The sequence below is a fragment of the Diorhabda carinulata genome, chromosome X, assembly GCF_026250575.1.
Source record: "Diorhabda carinulata isolate Delta chromosome X, icDioCari1.1, whole genome shotgun sequence".
NCBI lineage: Eukaryota > Metazoa > Arthropoda > Insecta > Coleoptera > Chrysomelidae > Diorhabda > Diorhabda carinulata.
Genome location: NC_079472.1, coordinates 18,772,179 through 18,789,886, shown reverse-complemented (window position 1 = coordinate 18,789,886; position 17,708 = coordinate 18,772,179). Strand labels below are relative to the sequence as shown.

The window sequence follows — 17,708 nt, the reverse complement described above, 5'->3', positions numbered from 1 at the left end:
CAATTTAATGAATAAAAACTTGATTTACGATATTTAATAAATTTAAAAACGATACTCCTCTAGATTCAAGAATAGAAACCTTGACGGGAAACTCATGTGACTCTTCACAATATTTGTTTATTTTTCAGATGGTATGAATATTATTTCAAATAATAAAAGATCAGTAAATTTCACTAGAATCACTTTTTTCTGCATTTGGATGAGGTTGTGCTTTCCCTGGACAACTTTTATAATGCTGGAAGTAACATTGGATGATTCTCGTGAATGCTTAGTGGAACGCACCCCAAATTTTATGTTATGATGAATGAATGTATAATAACATAATTAGACACTGCACTTTAATTATTTAAATTGAATACAGCAACAAAAGTTAAGCAAGACTGTTAAGGTATTTGGTTAATCGAACAAATCACTCGTTATAAAAAAAGCTTTATCGCCTGTTAATAAGAACAATAAAAGAAACATCTGTACAATAGAACATTTTACATAGAACTGGGGCCTGTCGGGCCACGTTGTGCGCATGAGCTCTTCCACACATACAATAGATTATGCGTTCTACACTCTATGAAAGTATTACTATAAAAATGTGACTTGACATGCTGATCGCTAAATCATTCATTTAACTCACTTTTTCCTTCTGGAAATTCAAATCAATAAATTGAGGTATCAAAACGGATTGAGGAGCTGGTAATTTCATTCTTAATTGTCCTGACATGAGCAATTGTGAGGGTGAATATCCACTAGCTTGTGGAGTGTTTCGGTAACGCACAACATACTCATCACTCTTGTGACTAACTAAGAACAATACATTTTTTTGCCAGAAATCGATTTTATTCATCAATGTTGTTTCAAGAGCAATACAATCATTCTATCGCTTCTCAAACTTCTCGATGCCGTGCTTGTGGAAGGACTTGTCTTTTGTCTCAAAATAGGCTTCAGTTTCAGCAATTGCTTCTTCATTTGAGCTAAATTTTTTACCGGCGAGGATCTTTTTTGAGATCAGAGAATAACCAGTACTCACTGGGGACAAATCTGGACTATACAGTGGATGAGGAAACAATTTGAAATATGGTTCGTTCATTTTAACCATCGTTGCAATCGACTTGTGAATCGGTGGATTGTCTTGGTGAAACAATGGTTTTTTCTTCAACATATGAGGCTGTTTTATCTTGATTTATACATTCAATCGATCCAACAGCTTTGTTGTATTCTCTATTGATTGTCTCTCCCTTTTGGAGATGGTGTGGATATCAAAATACTGAAGCCATAACCTTCCCTCACTGCCCTCTGATTTCTTTATAGTCTCATCTATCTCACGCAATTTTAATTTACTATTAGATTTAACCAATTTCTGGACTTTTTTGATGTTTTCTGAAGCAACTACTTCAATTTTACGACGAGAACGTTTACCATCATCGGTGTTTGTACGACCACATTTAAACTTCTTTTTGGAGTAGATAAAACTTCTGAAGCCCTTGCTAAGCCTGTACAGTATTTTTTTCAACAAAAGCTATGATAAATTAACACACATTATATTGTTTTGAAAATAACAAAAGTAGCTTCACTTAAATGGCTGTCACTTTTTTCTGACTAACCGAAATGTCATGATATTTGACACATAGTCTTTTGAAAGTTAAACGTCATATGGATCTGACAATGGCAGCGCCATCTGTGTGTCAGTCAGACGACTTATTGAGTGATGTAATATTTATTTGGCAAAATAAAAAAGTATTAGGAGTCGATTTGCTTATGTTTTGACGCTTTATCAATAATAAAACTACATTCAATTAATTTATTCAATAACTTTATTTTTAATGGATACAATATTATTTAAAAAATACAGGAGACATAGAAGGAAATAATACTAGAAACTATATTTTTTTATCAACAAATACTGAAGTCAACAAGGCACTAATATCTTTTAAAATTACAATGATCAGCTATTGAAATTAATAATAATAATTGTATCAAATTTTATATCTAATTTAAATTTTTAAATTGCTGAACAGAGAAAGAATTGTCTTAAATATCACAGTTTGAAGACGTATTTTTCCTTTTGTCACCATGCACATTTTTCTTGTGTCTCCTCAAACTATCTTTAGATCCCAACATCTTAAAGCACATATCACATTCTACAGCCTGTTTCGGTCTTTTAGGTTTGGTCTCCGTTTTCATAACTGAAATTCAAAAATACAATTTCAAAAATCATTATTTAAACAGAAATTTTGAATACACAAACTTACGCAATCAATATAATTTAAAATTATATGAAATAAGAAAAAAATCAAATTATTATGAAAATTATTCATTCTATAATCAATAATTTATATTTTTTTATCAATCAAAATACTTTTTATTATTAAAATAATGAATTTAAGTAAGTTCATAGTTTTGACAATGGGCGATCATGAATTACTGCACAGATATGACAGTCGTACTTCACTTAAAACTATCAAGGCCGATGTTTTGGAAAATATTAATCAGGTACCTTGGCTCGAACCTTTTAACGTTTAATCAATACACCTCGTATCAAATAATCGGATTTTAAAAAACAATTAATGGAACAATAAAAAGAAAACTAAAAACTAGAATAATCTACCAAAAACTTCCAGCCAAACCTCCAGAAGTATCACATGGTATCAAAGTTGGTGATAAGTTTCAAATGAACATACGAAGCACAATACTAACCGTTATTTGGTTCTTCTATACTTATAGTAACTCCGGATCCATCATTTTCTGGTAATGAAATTATCTGAAGATTATTTGAAGGTGTATTCAAATCCAAAAAACTAACATCATCCAAAATAAGAGATGGTACTGTGCCTGTTTCGTTAGTAGTTAATACCATATCGGTAAATTGAAGTTGTTGAAGTAAATTGGAGTGATCAGCGGTTATCTGGTTTTCTGGAATAGTTGATAAAATTGTCGTCGGTATATCCAAGTTGACTATTTGAGAAGGAAGATCCAAAGTTTGTGGTTGGGTTGTTAACTAAAAGCAGAGTTTATTAATTTTACAAAAACTACTCCCTCAAAATGCCGTTAGACATTTAAATTTGAGAAAATTTTCTTGGAATGAAGAAACAAACATTTCTTTTTCTGTAGTTAATTATAGATATCGAAATTATTTTCTAATAACAAAAAACGCAAATATAAATATTTTTGAGGCTTACAATAAAGGCTATAATGGAATAAGTGGGTTAAAATTGATCTGGATGTTTATTTAGAGTGGCTATCAAGAAAATCACATTTGAATACTTCTTGAACCAAATTACCAGACCCCTAAACTCAGTTTTAGAGTCCCTATGGTTGAAAACCTTTTTTTATAATTTTTTCTTTTGCGGTTTGCAAAGAATCTGAAAAAATTCATAAAGGTGTTTCTTCTAATAAAACAACACCCTAATTTTTTTCAGAGTTTAGGTATCACAATTAGGTCCAGATTTTCGTTTATTTACCCATTTTTATATAAGGAAGTGCGTATTTGGCAGAACTTTGATCATTTTCATTGATTTTCCCATTCTGCCGAAAGCATTGTCAGACAACAACATGCTCAAAAATTGAAAAAACCATTGTCTCATTTTTTTATACTGATTTTGTAGAATTTGATTAATAGAAATTAAATTTTAAAAAAATAAATGTTTTTGGTTTTCACATTCAACAAAATTGAACATGGGGACTCGGAGAAACACTCAAGATGGGGCATAAACCACTCTAACCGAGAAATCAATTATATTTCTGAGCATAGGAAGCTGACTCAATGGAGCACTCGAGATGAAGCGCAAAGCACTCTAACCGAGAAACCAATTATATTTTTAAGCTTGTGGAATTGTTTGAAAGGAGTACTCGATGTGAAACAAAAACCACTCTAACCTAGAAACCAATTACATTTCCGAGCATGAGGAGCTGACTCAAAGGAGTACTCAAGATGAAGCACAAACCACTCTAGCCGAGAAATCAATAATATTTCTGAGCTTAAGGGACTGTCTCAAAGGAGCACTCTAGATGCAGCGCAAACCACTTTAACCAAGAAACCAATTATATTTTAGAGCAAGGGGAACTCTCTAAAAGGAGCACCCAAGATAGAACATAAACCACTCTAACCGAGTGATCAATAATATTTCAGAGCTTGGGGGATTGTCTCAATGTGAAACACAAGCCACTCTAACCGAAAAATAGAAAAGGCACCTCCACGAAAATTTTTGGATTTTTTTGAGCAAACTGTGAAGCAAAAATTTTTGTCAACATTTTTAAGGCATTTTTAAGATGCTTATCCCTCTATAGCTGCAAATTTGAATAAACTAAAACCTAAATTAATGTCATAAACTTACATTATTATCATCCATTACCAAATTTAAGTTTTCGAATGGGACATATTCCGGTACGACATTATTCACCTCATTTTGTATATCTTCTTTATTGTTGGAAGTAACTAATTCTTTTGTTGTATTTCTCACGAATTCTGCCAATTTATTTTTTGTAGTTCTACTCTTTTTTTTATTAAGTGCACAATTACCGGTTGCTTCGTGGGATTTTTTAGCCCCCAATGTCCTGAACTCCATGTTACAATTTGTACATTTGTAATGCATAGCACCTTAAAACATAAATATAAACAATCAATTGAAAAAAAACTTACTAGTTCCAGGACTAAAATCATTCAATAAAATATAATAAAATCTCGGTAATTAAATCAACCAAGTTGGAAATTCTCTAATTGTTGGTGGTATTCTTAGTGAACACACTATTTACTGCTACTGTAGTGGTAGCAGAAAACATTGTGATAAAAAATTATCTCAATCCCATAACATTTTTTTTTAATTTTATTATATTAACAATTAAAAATTTACAGTAGTTCTATAAATTAATGGGTGTCTTTTATTGAGCTCCTATTGACATGATGAAGTCATCTTCGTAGATAGAACCTCCTCAACCATCTCTCAGGTTAACAGGCCAGTTTCTTGTGAGTCTTCTCTCCCGTTGGAGTTCTAAAAATGGGATTGATGTACAGTTCTAGTCTGTTGCAGGGTTTTCTTTTTTGATCTACGATTACTTCTTGTATGTAGTGGTATCTTAAGTGTTAGATTGGCTTCTTTAGATAATAGTTGTATTTGATTTACTGGTACATTCCCATAGCCATCAAATTTTGAAGATATTTTCATTCCACGTTAGTCGTGATGCATTCTTAAATATTTAGGGCTGGAATTTTATGGAAACTGTGTGTTATTGAGAAAAACTGAAGTCTCTTCTTAATGCAACTATCACTTAAATGACTCATCATCGGTGTCAATTCTTCGGATGGTGGTTGTTCTGGGTTTGACGATTTGTCTGCTTTAATGGAAAATTTTTGAAGTTTCCATGGTAAATAGGGGGTATGTAAAGAAGAAGGGACAATATGTTCTTCTTTTTTGTTGAAAGTCATTTGACGTTGACTGCTGTACAGTCAACAAGATTTACACTTTCATGGGTCTTCCTGGGCTACAATTTTTGCTGATATTTTTTTGAGGTGTCAAAGGTTCAGAACTCCGAAATTTTACTGAAAGATTCATTTATTTTCAAACCTCCTGTTCTCAAACTCAAACTGTTTCCTGAACCAATTTATTCTCCCACCATAAGTGTCTTTTTTTCTTTGTGAATGAATTCTTAAGGGGTTTTGTGTTCAAACTTTTTCACTTTTGCAATTTTAATGATGTTGTACCAGTCATGAGGCATACTGGTGGTGTTATTTTTCCTGCTTGCCCTCAAGGTTCTTGAGGAAAGTGAGACTTGTTTTTATATACCTGTTATCCCATCATGAGTCAACACACAGAACATGTTTGAATATACTGGCATATTCATACAAATGTTTTCTAAAGCATGGAACTAGACCACCAGTAGCCTCATCCCAGACGTGCATATAGGCAGTGATGTTATTAAAACAATGAATACCAAAGTTATAGACATGAAGATTTCTCTTTTAGTACACTATCGAAGACATTAATTTGGGGATCAAAACGCAAACATATATTTTATCCTGCGAGACTTCCGCAGCAACTTTTTTCAGTTCTGTTCACCTTAAGGCAATTATATTTCTGCCTTTAAGTCGTCTGCCTTTTTCTTGTCAGTTTCAGCACTGATTTTTTAAAATAACAAATATCACCTGAACTTTGTTTAGTAGTATTCCAAAAGAAATTAACAGATTTTGCTACTGCTTAGCGAATAGTATCAGAACTAGGACTTGGTTCATTATTGCATTGAAATTTTTTAAATTTGGCGCAATTTGCTAACTCAAACATGAGAAAAAGTGGACGTGGTATACTTGTATTCGGATTGATATTAATAAATAACAAAACTTATTACTTTATAATTAATTATACAAAAAAAATGATGACATTGTATGTACCTGTATGAATTGTCATGTGTACTTTTAAACTGGTTTTGGATGAATACATACTATCACATATGTCACAACTGAACTGTTTATGATTAGGATCGTGAGTTCTGAGATGACCGTTTAATGTAGCTTTCAATGAAAATGTCTTACTACAAATATCACATGTAAATGGTTTTTCTCCTGTGTGGGTACGATGATGCCTTTCCTGAAACAACATATTCACAGTTTTAGTTACATCTACATTCTTGGGGTTCACGAATTACGCGGGTTTGTCCCCTGTGACGCGAACGCCATCTAGCGGTCAGATAAGACAACTGGGCGTCGGGTATCCTGAATCCAATAAAACTTACCAAATCGGACGGTTTCTTGAATAACTTTCCGCAAAATACGCAGGAATAATTACCAGCTGTACCTTGAGGTTTCAAGCGTTTTGTTTGTACGACTTTTCTACTAGATCCAGTTTTATTTGTCGGGGATTGACGTGATAAATTATTTTCTAAAGATTTATTAGTAGTTTGTATTTCATTTTTTAGCGTTTCTTCTTTTCGTTCTTGTGTTTCTTTATTTTTATCCGTATTAACAGTTTTGTTGGTGTCTCGGTTTAAATTACCCGAACAAGTATGTTTTTGGAAATACGTAAAACTCGAATAAACTTGATTACAGTTCATACATATTATACTGGCGTCATCGAAAACAGCTTTTACTTCATTTAAACCCGTGGACGCTGGAAAAATGGTATTACCGTCGAAAATAGTTGGCGCTGTTGTTTTATCCGAATTTTCTGTTGGATGTGTATATATCACACAGGGATTTTCCTTTAATGGTGAAACAACTTGAACATTTTCGTGATTCTATAACAAATATTTTAAATTAAATTTTAAATATTGATTAAAAAATCATAATAAAAAATAATAAAATGTGTGACATTTCATATAGTAATGACAATAAATAGATGTCACTTACTGGTACAATATCATTTAAGGAATTTACATCAACAACAGCGTTATTTATCAACTGAAAATCTTCTAAACTAACGTAAAAAGTCTGAAGACCCGTGTTTAAATCGGTACTTTCTATTCCAGGATCCGTATTTATAACTTGTGTAGGATAAGGATCTTCGATTTGTTCTTGTCGACTTAAATGCTGTAAAACAAAACATTTAAAGTTATTTAAATACAGACAAATATTTGTTTAAGATGATAAACAATAAATAACTATTCGGGCGACCAAAAACCCCACGGAGCAGAAAGGAATGAAGCACAAAAAATCTATTTTCGCTTTACTGCAATCTTACTGTCCTGACATAACCTCCTATTTAAAATTAGGCAACGGTGTAACACAGATAGAGTTTCAACTTCTTGTGAATGCATGAATGAATGAATCTCACCATTTCTGATAGGAAGCATTAGGATTTGATAATCATATAGTTAAGTGATTCCAACTGTCCCTTATTTTACTAGACACTTGAACTCCCATTAACGTATCATTTCAAATTACTTACCTTTATTGATGTGACTCTAAACGACCGTAAGTATCCATTTTATAATTATTTATTATATACAGTAAGTATGTAGTACTAATTTGACATTCGTCGAGTACGATAGTCGGATTATGGAAACAAAGTTTAATTATTTATTTTCTCGCTTAATAAATAGTTTCTTCCAAATAAATGAATTGAGTTATATGTATTAACCAAGCAACACAATGAGACGGCTAGATATAAAGAATTAAAATTTTTGTTATTAAGTAACAAAGTAGTTTTAATACAGAGAATATGGTCATCCGTCATTGGTTAGCCCCAAGATACATTACACTTACAATTTTCTCAATTGTATGAATTTTGAACAAGGCTGCATTATATGTGTAAATGTGTTACAAAAAGTATTTATATTAGTGATATGTTATTGATTCAGTCTTATTCATTTTTTTCAGTGTTTCATTCAACACATGTGGTTTTGTTATTTTAATTTTTATTATCATAATTATACTAGTACTAAAACAATTACATGATACCATATGACTCGAAAATATTATCATAGACGTACCCAAACCCCAACTACTACAAAGAAAAAAGCCACCAAAATATTTTTTACTGAATACACTGCTTACACTAAAATACACCAACACTAATACACAACAGTTTACTTTTACTTTGAGGGCAACAGAGTCTTGTATCCAAGAAATCAGTCATAAACAGTAACATTTAATATCCAGATTATGCCAACTTTTAAACAAGAATATAACAACTACAAAGAACAAAGCCGCCAAAATATTATTTAACACTGCATGCACTGCGTATAGTATCCAATAATTAACATTTATAACTGATATCCGTGGTAAATTATTAATTTATCATTGTCTACACTAAGGGACCCTATATTCAACTCAAATATAGCCATTCTAGAATTATATCAGTTAAAAGTACTGAGAATTCTTGTAAATTCTCCATTGTATGTACCCAACGATGTTATTGCTTGTGATCTTCGAATAAAGTCAATTAAAGAAGAAATATTTCACTTGTAACTCATCCCGACATAACGGCTAAACCATTAGTGATCCCTTACACCCAGCGAAGTTGATAAGACATCTTCTGTGTCATAGTGTATGTGTTGTATAGTTATCAAACTAAATCACTACTAATCTAAATACATACTCTTAGATTTGGATGTAATGACAAATTCATTGATAAACCAAATTGACTATTTACAATATAAAATTTTATATTTTTGACAATTTCTAGTTTTCAACTGACTGTTCGTTCTGATCACATCTGCTTATATCTGTCTGGATATTTGTTTCGTTCTTTCTACAGACTTCTACAATACTGAATTTATACTTGCGTGTCGTCAACTTCCCGAATATTCGCTACAGTATATATGTAAGTATATTTGCAAAATTTGCATTCACGCATTGTAACACACTGTAACACTGTTTCATTCAACATACATGGTTTTGTTATATCGATTCATGAATTACCTGATTGTTATCTAAATTATTAAGTTTATTATTAGTTATTACACTCGCTTCTGTAGAAAAAATATTCTCAGTTTCTTTTTCTCGTTTCTTCTTTACTACCTAAAACAAAAATAATATTCAATCATAAATACTTCTTTTTTAATTTAATAGCTCCCACAGTATTCCCTGAAATTGCACAAATTTATTGTTTTGAAGAATTCTTACCTCTGCTGAAACCTCTTTTTTGTGTATGAACTTAATATGTCGCCTGGCAAGTGAAAGTGTTTGAAAATTCTTGCAGCAATAAGGACACATGTACGATCTGACACTACCATGTGTTAACATATGCCTTCTTAAATGAGATGAATTGAAGAATCGTTTATTACACTGTTCGCAAGCATAATTCTTGATATTATTGTGATAATTCGTATGCTCCTTTAATCGGTATGATGTTGAAAACGACCTATAATAATAAATAATACATTTAATTATGTCAGTTAACAACTACTTAGGTGGAAAAACTCACTCACTCAAAGGAAACATCAGAAATTTTCTATTTATTACAACCTCCCAACTTAGGGAAGTTTGGAGAAAAGCGCAGATGGTAATGCAAAATGCTGTTTTACAACTAAGATCAATCGCAAAAGAGAAGAAAAATCCAATAAGCAACTTAAAAAAGTAATATTAAAAGGAGAAGCAGGAGTAGAAATAAAAAAGTGATAGAAAAACTAAAAATAGGAAAAGGATTGGGAGTAGATGAAATAAAGATGGAAAATCTAAAGTACTTAGGAAATAAGGGTAATAAATCATTACAATACACAAAAAATCCCAGAGGAGTGAAACATATCAAAAATTATTGAGGTATATCCCTTTTTTGTACTACATACAAGCTCTTTGAACACGTAATTGAAGATAGAAGGAAGTAGACAACACATTAAATGATACACAGGAAGCATTTAGATCCAATAGATTAAAGCAAGATTGGATATTTATTTTGAAACAAATACCAGAAAAATTAACAGACACAGGCAATGAAATTAATGTTGCAGTAGTTGAAGAGAAAACTTTCTAAAGGAAAGTAAGGAAGGCCAAGAGCAAGATGGAATGACCAAGTGAGTGAAGATGTAAGGAGACTTGATGGAGAAGTAGACATGGCTGAGGATAGAAAATTATGGAGGCAACTTGTTGGCGAGGCCAAATCAACTTGCATTTTAGTGGCCACAGTAGTAGTAGTAATAAAATTAATTGACTCACTTTTGACACACACTGCATTTAAATTTTCTCTCTGCTCCTCCTTCATGGCGTTCTTTCATGTGACAGTTGAGATCATAGTTTTTGGTGAATTTTGTATGACATATAGTACATTGCAAAAGTCTTGGTACTGGTGTGTTATTATCGGTATATAAAATTTTAGTTCTTGAAGGTTTAAGCTTTATTGTACCTAAAATAAGCCAATTTATTTTATAATAAAAATTAACCCCTTCTATAGATATAAAAACAACATTTTTACAACAACATATAAATTTAAAAAATATATATACCATGGATATTTTGAAACAGTGGTTGTTTCAATACTCTATTAATTTTAGATTGAGTTTCGTTAGATGAATTTTGTGTCATTTCATGTCTTATATCCAATGGTTCAGGGACAGTTGAATTTTCTTTTGCGTGTTCCCTGAAAAATTAAAAATTGATAAAAACATTAAGTCTGATATTTATGTTTATACCATTTTTTTATTGAAAAATAAACAAAACTTACTTAACGTGAACAAATAGTGACTGTGTTGTTAGAAAAGTACTTTCACATATGCCACATTTCAAATTCCCCATCTGGTGTTTCTTATTCATATGAGAAAGAAGTGTGCATTTCATTGAAAATCGTTTGTTGCATATTTTACACTGAAAAAACGAAATTAATCAGTCTACATAGTATTTATGTTAAAAGAAAATTAATTTAAGACAGTAGCCTAATTTTCAGAGCTCTAATAAATAAAAAAAGTAATAACATCAACGAGCTATAAGCCACCACTTCCAGATAGAAAATAGTTCAAAGTACGTAGAATGAAAATTAATTCAAAAAAAATGACACAGTAGTCAAATTGGATATTCCATAAACATAGTACTCAACTTCTACATTTTTGACATCAGATAGTGTTATTACTCATGATACAGTTATTATAATAAGATAAAAAATTTTATAATAGCATCAGTATTAACAAAATATTTTTTCACATATGATATAGTTCAAAACCATTTCACTAAACAATTAAAAACTTTAGACAATTTAGAATAAAAATAAATAGATCCCCATACCATGTACATCACTCTGTACCGATGATTCTAATTAGTTATGAAATCCCTTAATGGTATTAGTGAGTGTACAAAGTCACCTTGTTCCCTTTTCAATATAACAAGTAGCTCCAAATATACAGAATGATTAAAAAAATTATAAAAATAGCAACACAATAAAAAAATCAATTTTTCCAAACAAACAAATTCCTAAGTTACAATTTCTGTAACCGTAAATGATATTCTTACTGAACACACTGTTTACACAGTCACAATTAAATCGTTTGACACGCGTTTCGATAACCTAATCATCATCTTCAGAGACTGAGGTAAACTAGTTTTAATGCAGTAGTTTAAACATTGTGATCAATAAAAAATTCTTGGAATATTTCTAGAACAGTAATCAGAGTTAAACTTAATATTTTGAAATCGATTCAACTTACCTGAAATGGTTTTTCTTTGGTGTGTACTCTAATATGCTTAATGAGATCTGAAGGTTTTTTGCACATCTTGGTACAATGAGTGCACCTATACCATTTGACATCTCCTATTATTTTCAATTGTACTGTATACTTTTTACCAACTTCTCCATTTGAGGAACCGGTTAATGTTACGTAATGGTCAGTGTTGTGTTCTTCAAGATCTTTTAAATTTTTCATTACGTTGTTTATTATGTTTTCTTCGTTCTGGTTAGGTCTCAAATGTACTTTGGTAACGTGACCATTGAGGGAGGCAACTTTTTTGAAAATGCAAGCGCAATGTGGGCATTTAAACATTTTCTGGCATCCGTATGGTACGGTGTGGGTTTTTTGAAGGTGAACTCTGAGGTTTCCTTTAAATAATCAACATTATTAATTGTTAATAATCAAAAATTCATTTATCAATTGTGATTAAGTATTTTGTTAATTTCACCCATATAAGTACAAGGAGAAAAATAATTCTCGTTGAATTATTTACATTGGCCTTTAATTTTCACTTGTTCACCCAGAATTTTATTAAGCTTTAGGTATTGTGAATTCTTGAATATTTTGCAAGAAGTGTTGTGTCATCAGCAAACGTTACTATTTCTGTTTTCCTGATTGTTAGCAGATCAGAATTATAAATTAGATGAAATATAGGTCCAAATAGACTTCCTTGTAATACCCCTGAGTTAACTGGGTTTAATCTCCTATATTTATCTTGACTTTTGACTTTGACTATCTTCCTAATATAATTTCAAATATAGATAAAAGTATCAAGGTTTATTTTTGATTTTACGTAACAACCCTTCGAGTCTAACCTTATTAAAGGTTTGGTATCGATAAACGTTGCTGACACAAATAATTTTTTTTCAAAGGCTTTATTCTTCTCGTTAAGAGTTCGTTTTTTGGGTTTGTCTCTTCTAACTGCATTGGTGCCTCTAGGAAATCTTTGAAAGACTTCGTATATATAGCTTCGGCTTTTCACTACACAAAAAGACACCAGTTACACTAAACCACATGAAGTTAGAGTAATAAGATGAGACACAATATCTGGATATGTACCTTGATAAGAGATTAACATGGCAATAGCATATTTTCACAAAGAGAAAACTCTGGGGTACTGCAAGTATCTCTAATATTGAAATAATCCAAGGTTTCAGAATAAAGCCATTAGAACTATTGGGACCCCGAGGTACGTGCCCAAGTCCATCACCAAAAGTGACCTTCAAAACCATTGGACGCGAAAGGACTAGATTTGACTACCTCCAGATGGAACTACTATCCACTAGGACAGCAGAAATGAAATTAGGGCAAGACATCATATCTATTACTTCAAACTGAAGAAGTCCACAAAGGGGAGTTGCATCCCCACTTATGTAGAAGTTAGTAGTAGACAATGGGACTGAACGTCAACACGAGAGGAGAAATATCTGGGATTCACACTTAATAGTAAACTCCTCTGGAACAGACACGAAAGGGAAATAACCACTAAAACCAAGAAAGCCTTGATGGTGTGCAGAAATTTCGCATGGAGGAATTGGGGTTGTAGGCCAAACATCCTACTATGGATGTATACTGTAACCATGAGACCAGTGGTGTAGTGGTTTGGGGTACTAGAACTAGTCTAGGTACAAAGACTGGCTTGAATATGTGCAACCGACACCAATATATAATTTCCAATAACTGTACACCTCTCCACATAGAATTGGAAAGCTTGACGGAAAAAAGTCACTCAGAATGTTCAGAGATAAATCACCCAAGAAAAACCGTCCTTAAATAATGACCAAACCTGTGACATGCCTCAGGATGATGTATCGAGAAAAAAATTTAACTCTATATTAAGCAGAAGAAGCAATTGGGATCAAAATACCATACAAGTTTGGGAGTTCCTGGACAAGCTAAAAGAGCTAGACAAGAAACATAAAGTTACCATTTATTGGATTCCTTAATACATTGGAGTGGAGGAAAATGGAATAGATGAAGTAGAGGCAGATAAACTCTTTCTAGAACTTGAACCCTTTTGTGGTATAAGAATCAGAATAATAGAGAAAGAATTAGAAAAGAAGGTAGTTAGAGGTAGAACCATTTACTGGTACAATCTATAGGGGTTGAGAGAGGCAAAGACACTTCTGGGAAGGTATAACCAGAGAAAACATACTGAATGTATATTGAATGTATACTGAATGTTTTAATGGATACCTATTATCTCGAAGTATGAAACACTATAGAACTCCTCTATGAAACATAAGACGCAGATATCTGGCAGCTACAGTCATCCCACATTCTGGACTTTTTAAAAGGAGTGGGATTAATAGAACAGCTGTAAACATTGAGTATCCCCAGTATTTCTGCAAGAAAAGGAGAGGAAATAGATCCTTTGGGTCGCAGTGTACATGGTACCCTAATATACAAATAAAGTTTAAATTACGGGAGCAAAGTAAGTGCCAACCTTAATATACTCTTAAGAAAATTAACTGATGAAAACGTACAGCTGTGTCGTCTTAAAAGATTTGAACCAAACAAACTTGTAAATATATTCAAATAAAATATAAAAACTGCCCATCATTCAAATTAAGAAGTCAATTATAACTAAAAGTATATGTTGTTTTAAAAAATTTTTAAGACAGCTTATATGTTACATACTGTTTAATAAGAACAATTAGTGCTATTAACAATTTCATCTACCTTCTAAATTCTTATACAGTGATAAGAATTAATTTTCTAAACTTTACATTGGAGGCTGTCTTCCAAGTGATGAGTATCTCCCTACTGCTGACTTTTGAATTTGTCTGGTAGTAAAAAAAACTCACCTTTTTGAATAAATTTTGCTGGGCACAAAGTACATGAAAATGGTTTGAGTCCTGAATGTGTTAATAAATGCACTCTCAGTGTTCCTTTTTGAATAAAAGAATGATCGCATATAGTACACTGAAAATTAATTATCAACTCAACAGATAATGCCAAAAAGAAAATTCTTACCTTGAAGGGTTTTTCACCACTATGTATCATTTCATGCCTAAGTAAAAGTGAACGTTTTATAAAACTTTTATTACAAATTTTGCAAGTAAATTCTGAACTATATGCCTTTTTTTTAGAATTTGTTTTTCTAGTTTTCCTTTTCTTAACACCTCTCAATGCCTTGATGTGGTTAGAAATATGAATTCTGAGCTGGTCCTTTGTCTGAAATTGTAGCTCACAATGGGAACAAGTTAAAGAAGGCAGTTCGTTTTTCTTTATTGTAGAATGTGTCATCATGTGTTGTGCATATTCATCCTATAAATAACGAAAATATAAACAAATTAAATCACATTCGTCAATTCCAAAATTAGTTAAAATAGTTGTAAGTATAGTTGAGGAAATAAAGCACAAAACTTAGGAATTTCTGAGTATTTTAATTGCATTGGTGCAGGGAAAAATGCAATTTTGAAAAGTGCTTCTTGAATTGTTAAAAGAATTAAAAAATTATAACTTTGAAAATATTACCAGAAATGGGTTAAATTTTACTACTGGAGGGTTCTTGAGGTCGCTGAATCCGAATGTCACGAGAGAAAAGATCTACAAGTAACCTGGTATCCATGGTGTGCAACAGCTATTAAAGTTTTGGGGGTTCTCGAGCTTGATGAACATGAATATCACGAGAGAAAAAGAGTTCAAGGTTCTAATTATTATAGATTCATTTTCATTTTTCATCATAAAGTATTTTTCACTGCCTTATAATATGGTTATTTCATTTTCGTCGCTTCCCATTTCATTTTCTTCGTCTACAGTTTCTTTGAGAAAATCATTTTCAGTTTTTGTACAATTAACACCTACAAAATTTTTGCTAGCGATACTGCTGTGTAAACTATGCTTCCTCCATTCATATGCATTACCACAACCAGTTTTGTATCCGCAAAATATCATATTCATTATGCTCGCTGGGTCAGGCAATTGTGTCATTTTCACCGGGACCATTTGCACGCACTTGTAAATGAACTCTTCAAGGTTATGAAAATGATAATGGTACCTCGAAGGTCATCGCCGTCGTGATATTCATAATCACCGACGTCGAAAACTACCAGGATATATATATATATATATATATATATATATATATATATATATATATATATATATATATATATATATATATATATATATATATATATATTCGGTCAATTTCATGAGGAATGTTCCTGGAATTTCAGTACACGACGTAGATGTCGCCCACCTTGAACACCAGTTCTCTTAAAAGTCATCACCTTCGTGATCTTCGTTTAGTGACCTTGAAACCCCATGAGTAGTAAAATGAAACTCATTTTTCCCCTATACAAATGCAATTTTCATTTCTTATTTATAATTTTTTAATCGCAAATTGTCCTGAGGGTCTCCCTAATTGAAAGCATATTGTTGCATCTTGATCTTACTGCTTAGAAATTACTAGATTTTGCATTTTTTGTTCTTTATTTCTTATTATGGTGAATTTTCTAACCTCTCTCTCAAATTCAGCATCACATTCTTCACAAGTTTGTACTTCCTCAGTTTGATGTATCATCAAATGTGATCTCAATCCGGCAGTTCTTTTAAATTTTAAGCTAACACCACAAATTGGACAACTCTTCAAGTTATTACCTGTAATGTGAACCAATTCATTGTGTATTTTCAAATTAACCTCATTATTATAGCCCATTGAACATTGATTACACTTGAAATTTTTCTGTGATTTGTGCCATTTTAAATGATCTTTATATTCTTTGATTGTTTTAAATATTCTCTCACATTTTGGACAAGTATATTTTGATTCGGGAAGGGGAGGTAAAGGAAATAGAGAGTTCTCAAAAGTTTGTTCATCAGTTCTTTTAATTACTGATGGATTTTCCTCTTGTTCTTCAATAGTGCCATTATTACATACTTCGGAATTCTCCAACAAATGCTGAAGACAAAAATATTTTAATACAAAGAGAAATTTTCATAAATGTTATATACCTGTTGGTTTTCATTATTAATTAAATAAATAGATTCTTGTCCTATGCCAGTAGAAGTCTTGAAGACATTGTCTAAAGGAATAACAAAGTAAGTAGAGAAAGAAGTATCAGTAACAGTGGAATTTAAATTATTTGAGGTTAGCATTTCGAAATTAGTTTGATAAATCCTAATATATAGGACTAAATGTTTTTGATCTTCGCACAAATATATTTTTACATCACATGTCCATTATTTGTTTTAGTAAATATTTTTAAATCAAAACTTCATATAAACAATGGTATTTAACTGGTATTCAAGTACATGTCAGATTGTGTCATAACAAAATAGTTGTACAATTAATTCACATATTTACCATGTTTCTATAAAAGAAGAAGACAACTGTCTTGTATAATGTAAAGTCAATTGAAACGTTTAATAACATTTTAGTTAAAACTTTTGATGCTCTCATGTAAACAGATTTAAGTAATAGAAAAGCGGTATACAAGTTATTTGTAATGCAACTATTAGAATTATCTAATAAGATTATTTTACCGTCGTACTATTTTTGTAGCGTATGTTTAGTTTTTATTTAGTAAAAAAACAGTTGTAGCGACGACGTTCAATAAGAGAATTATAATTTTATTCAGATTTTTCTGCTATTTAAATTAATGTTATAAGAAAGAACTACTGTTTTT

The 17,708-nt window shown here is 31.6% G+C and overlaps 1 protein-coding gene across 2 annotated transcripts; it reads right to left on the bottom strand.

Annotated features, from left to right (window-relative positions):
- Positions 1-1,787: 1,787 nt before the first annotated feature.
- Positions 1,788-17,414, bottom strand: LOC130901276 (zinc finger protein 236-like). Of its 2 annotated transcripts, XM_057812498.1 has the most exons (16): positions 17,035-17,414; positions 16,541-16,981; positions 15,049-15,342; positions 14,880-14,997; positions 12,052-12,440; positions 11,079-11,218; positions 10,861-10,994; positions 10,574-10,760; positions 9,545-9,782; positions 9,341-9,439; positions 7,328-7,507; positions 6,715-7,215; positions 6,374-6,569; positions 4,326-4,588; positions 2,689-2,989; positions 1,788-2,177 (listed from the first exon to the last, which is right to left on the bottom strand). In XM_057812498.1, the coding sequence occupies exons 1-16, from the start codon at positions 17,176-17,178 to the stop codon at positions 2,023-2,025; spliced, it is 3,780 nt and encodes a 1,259-aa protein (XP_057668481.1). In that variant the 5' UTR covers positions 17,179-17,414; the 3' UTR covers positions 1,788-2,022. The 2 variants fall into 2 exon arrangements, with proteins under 2 accessions (XP_057668481.1, XP_057668482.1); XM_057812499.1 differs by lacking the exon at positions 16,541-16,981 and having other exon boundaries at positions 17,035-17,341.
- Between the last annotated feature and the right edge of the window lie 294 nt (positions 17,415-17,708).

Coding starts and splice junctions, on each gene's coding strand:
- LOC130901276 (XM_057812498.1), bottom strand. CDS start 17,178: ATGCTAACCTCAAATAATTTAAATTCCACTGTTACTGATACTTCTTTC. Junction 14,998..15,048: donor GTGGTGAAAAACCCTTCAAG/GTAAGAATTTTC, acceptor ATTAATTTTCAG/TGTACTATATGCGATCATTC. Junction 7,508..9,340: donor ATAATTTAGATAACAATCAG/GTAATTCATGAA, acceptor TTTGTTTTACAG/CATTTAAGTCGACAAGAACA.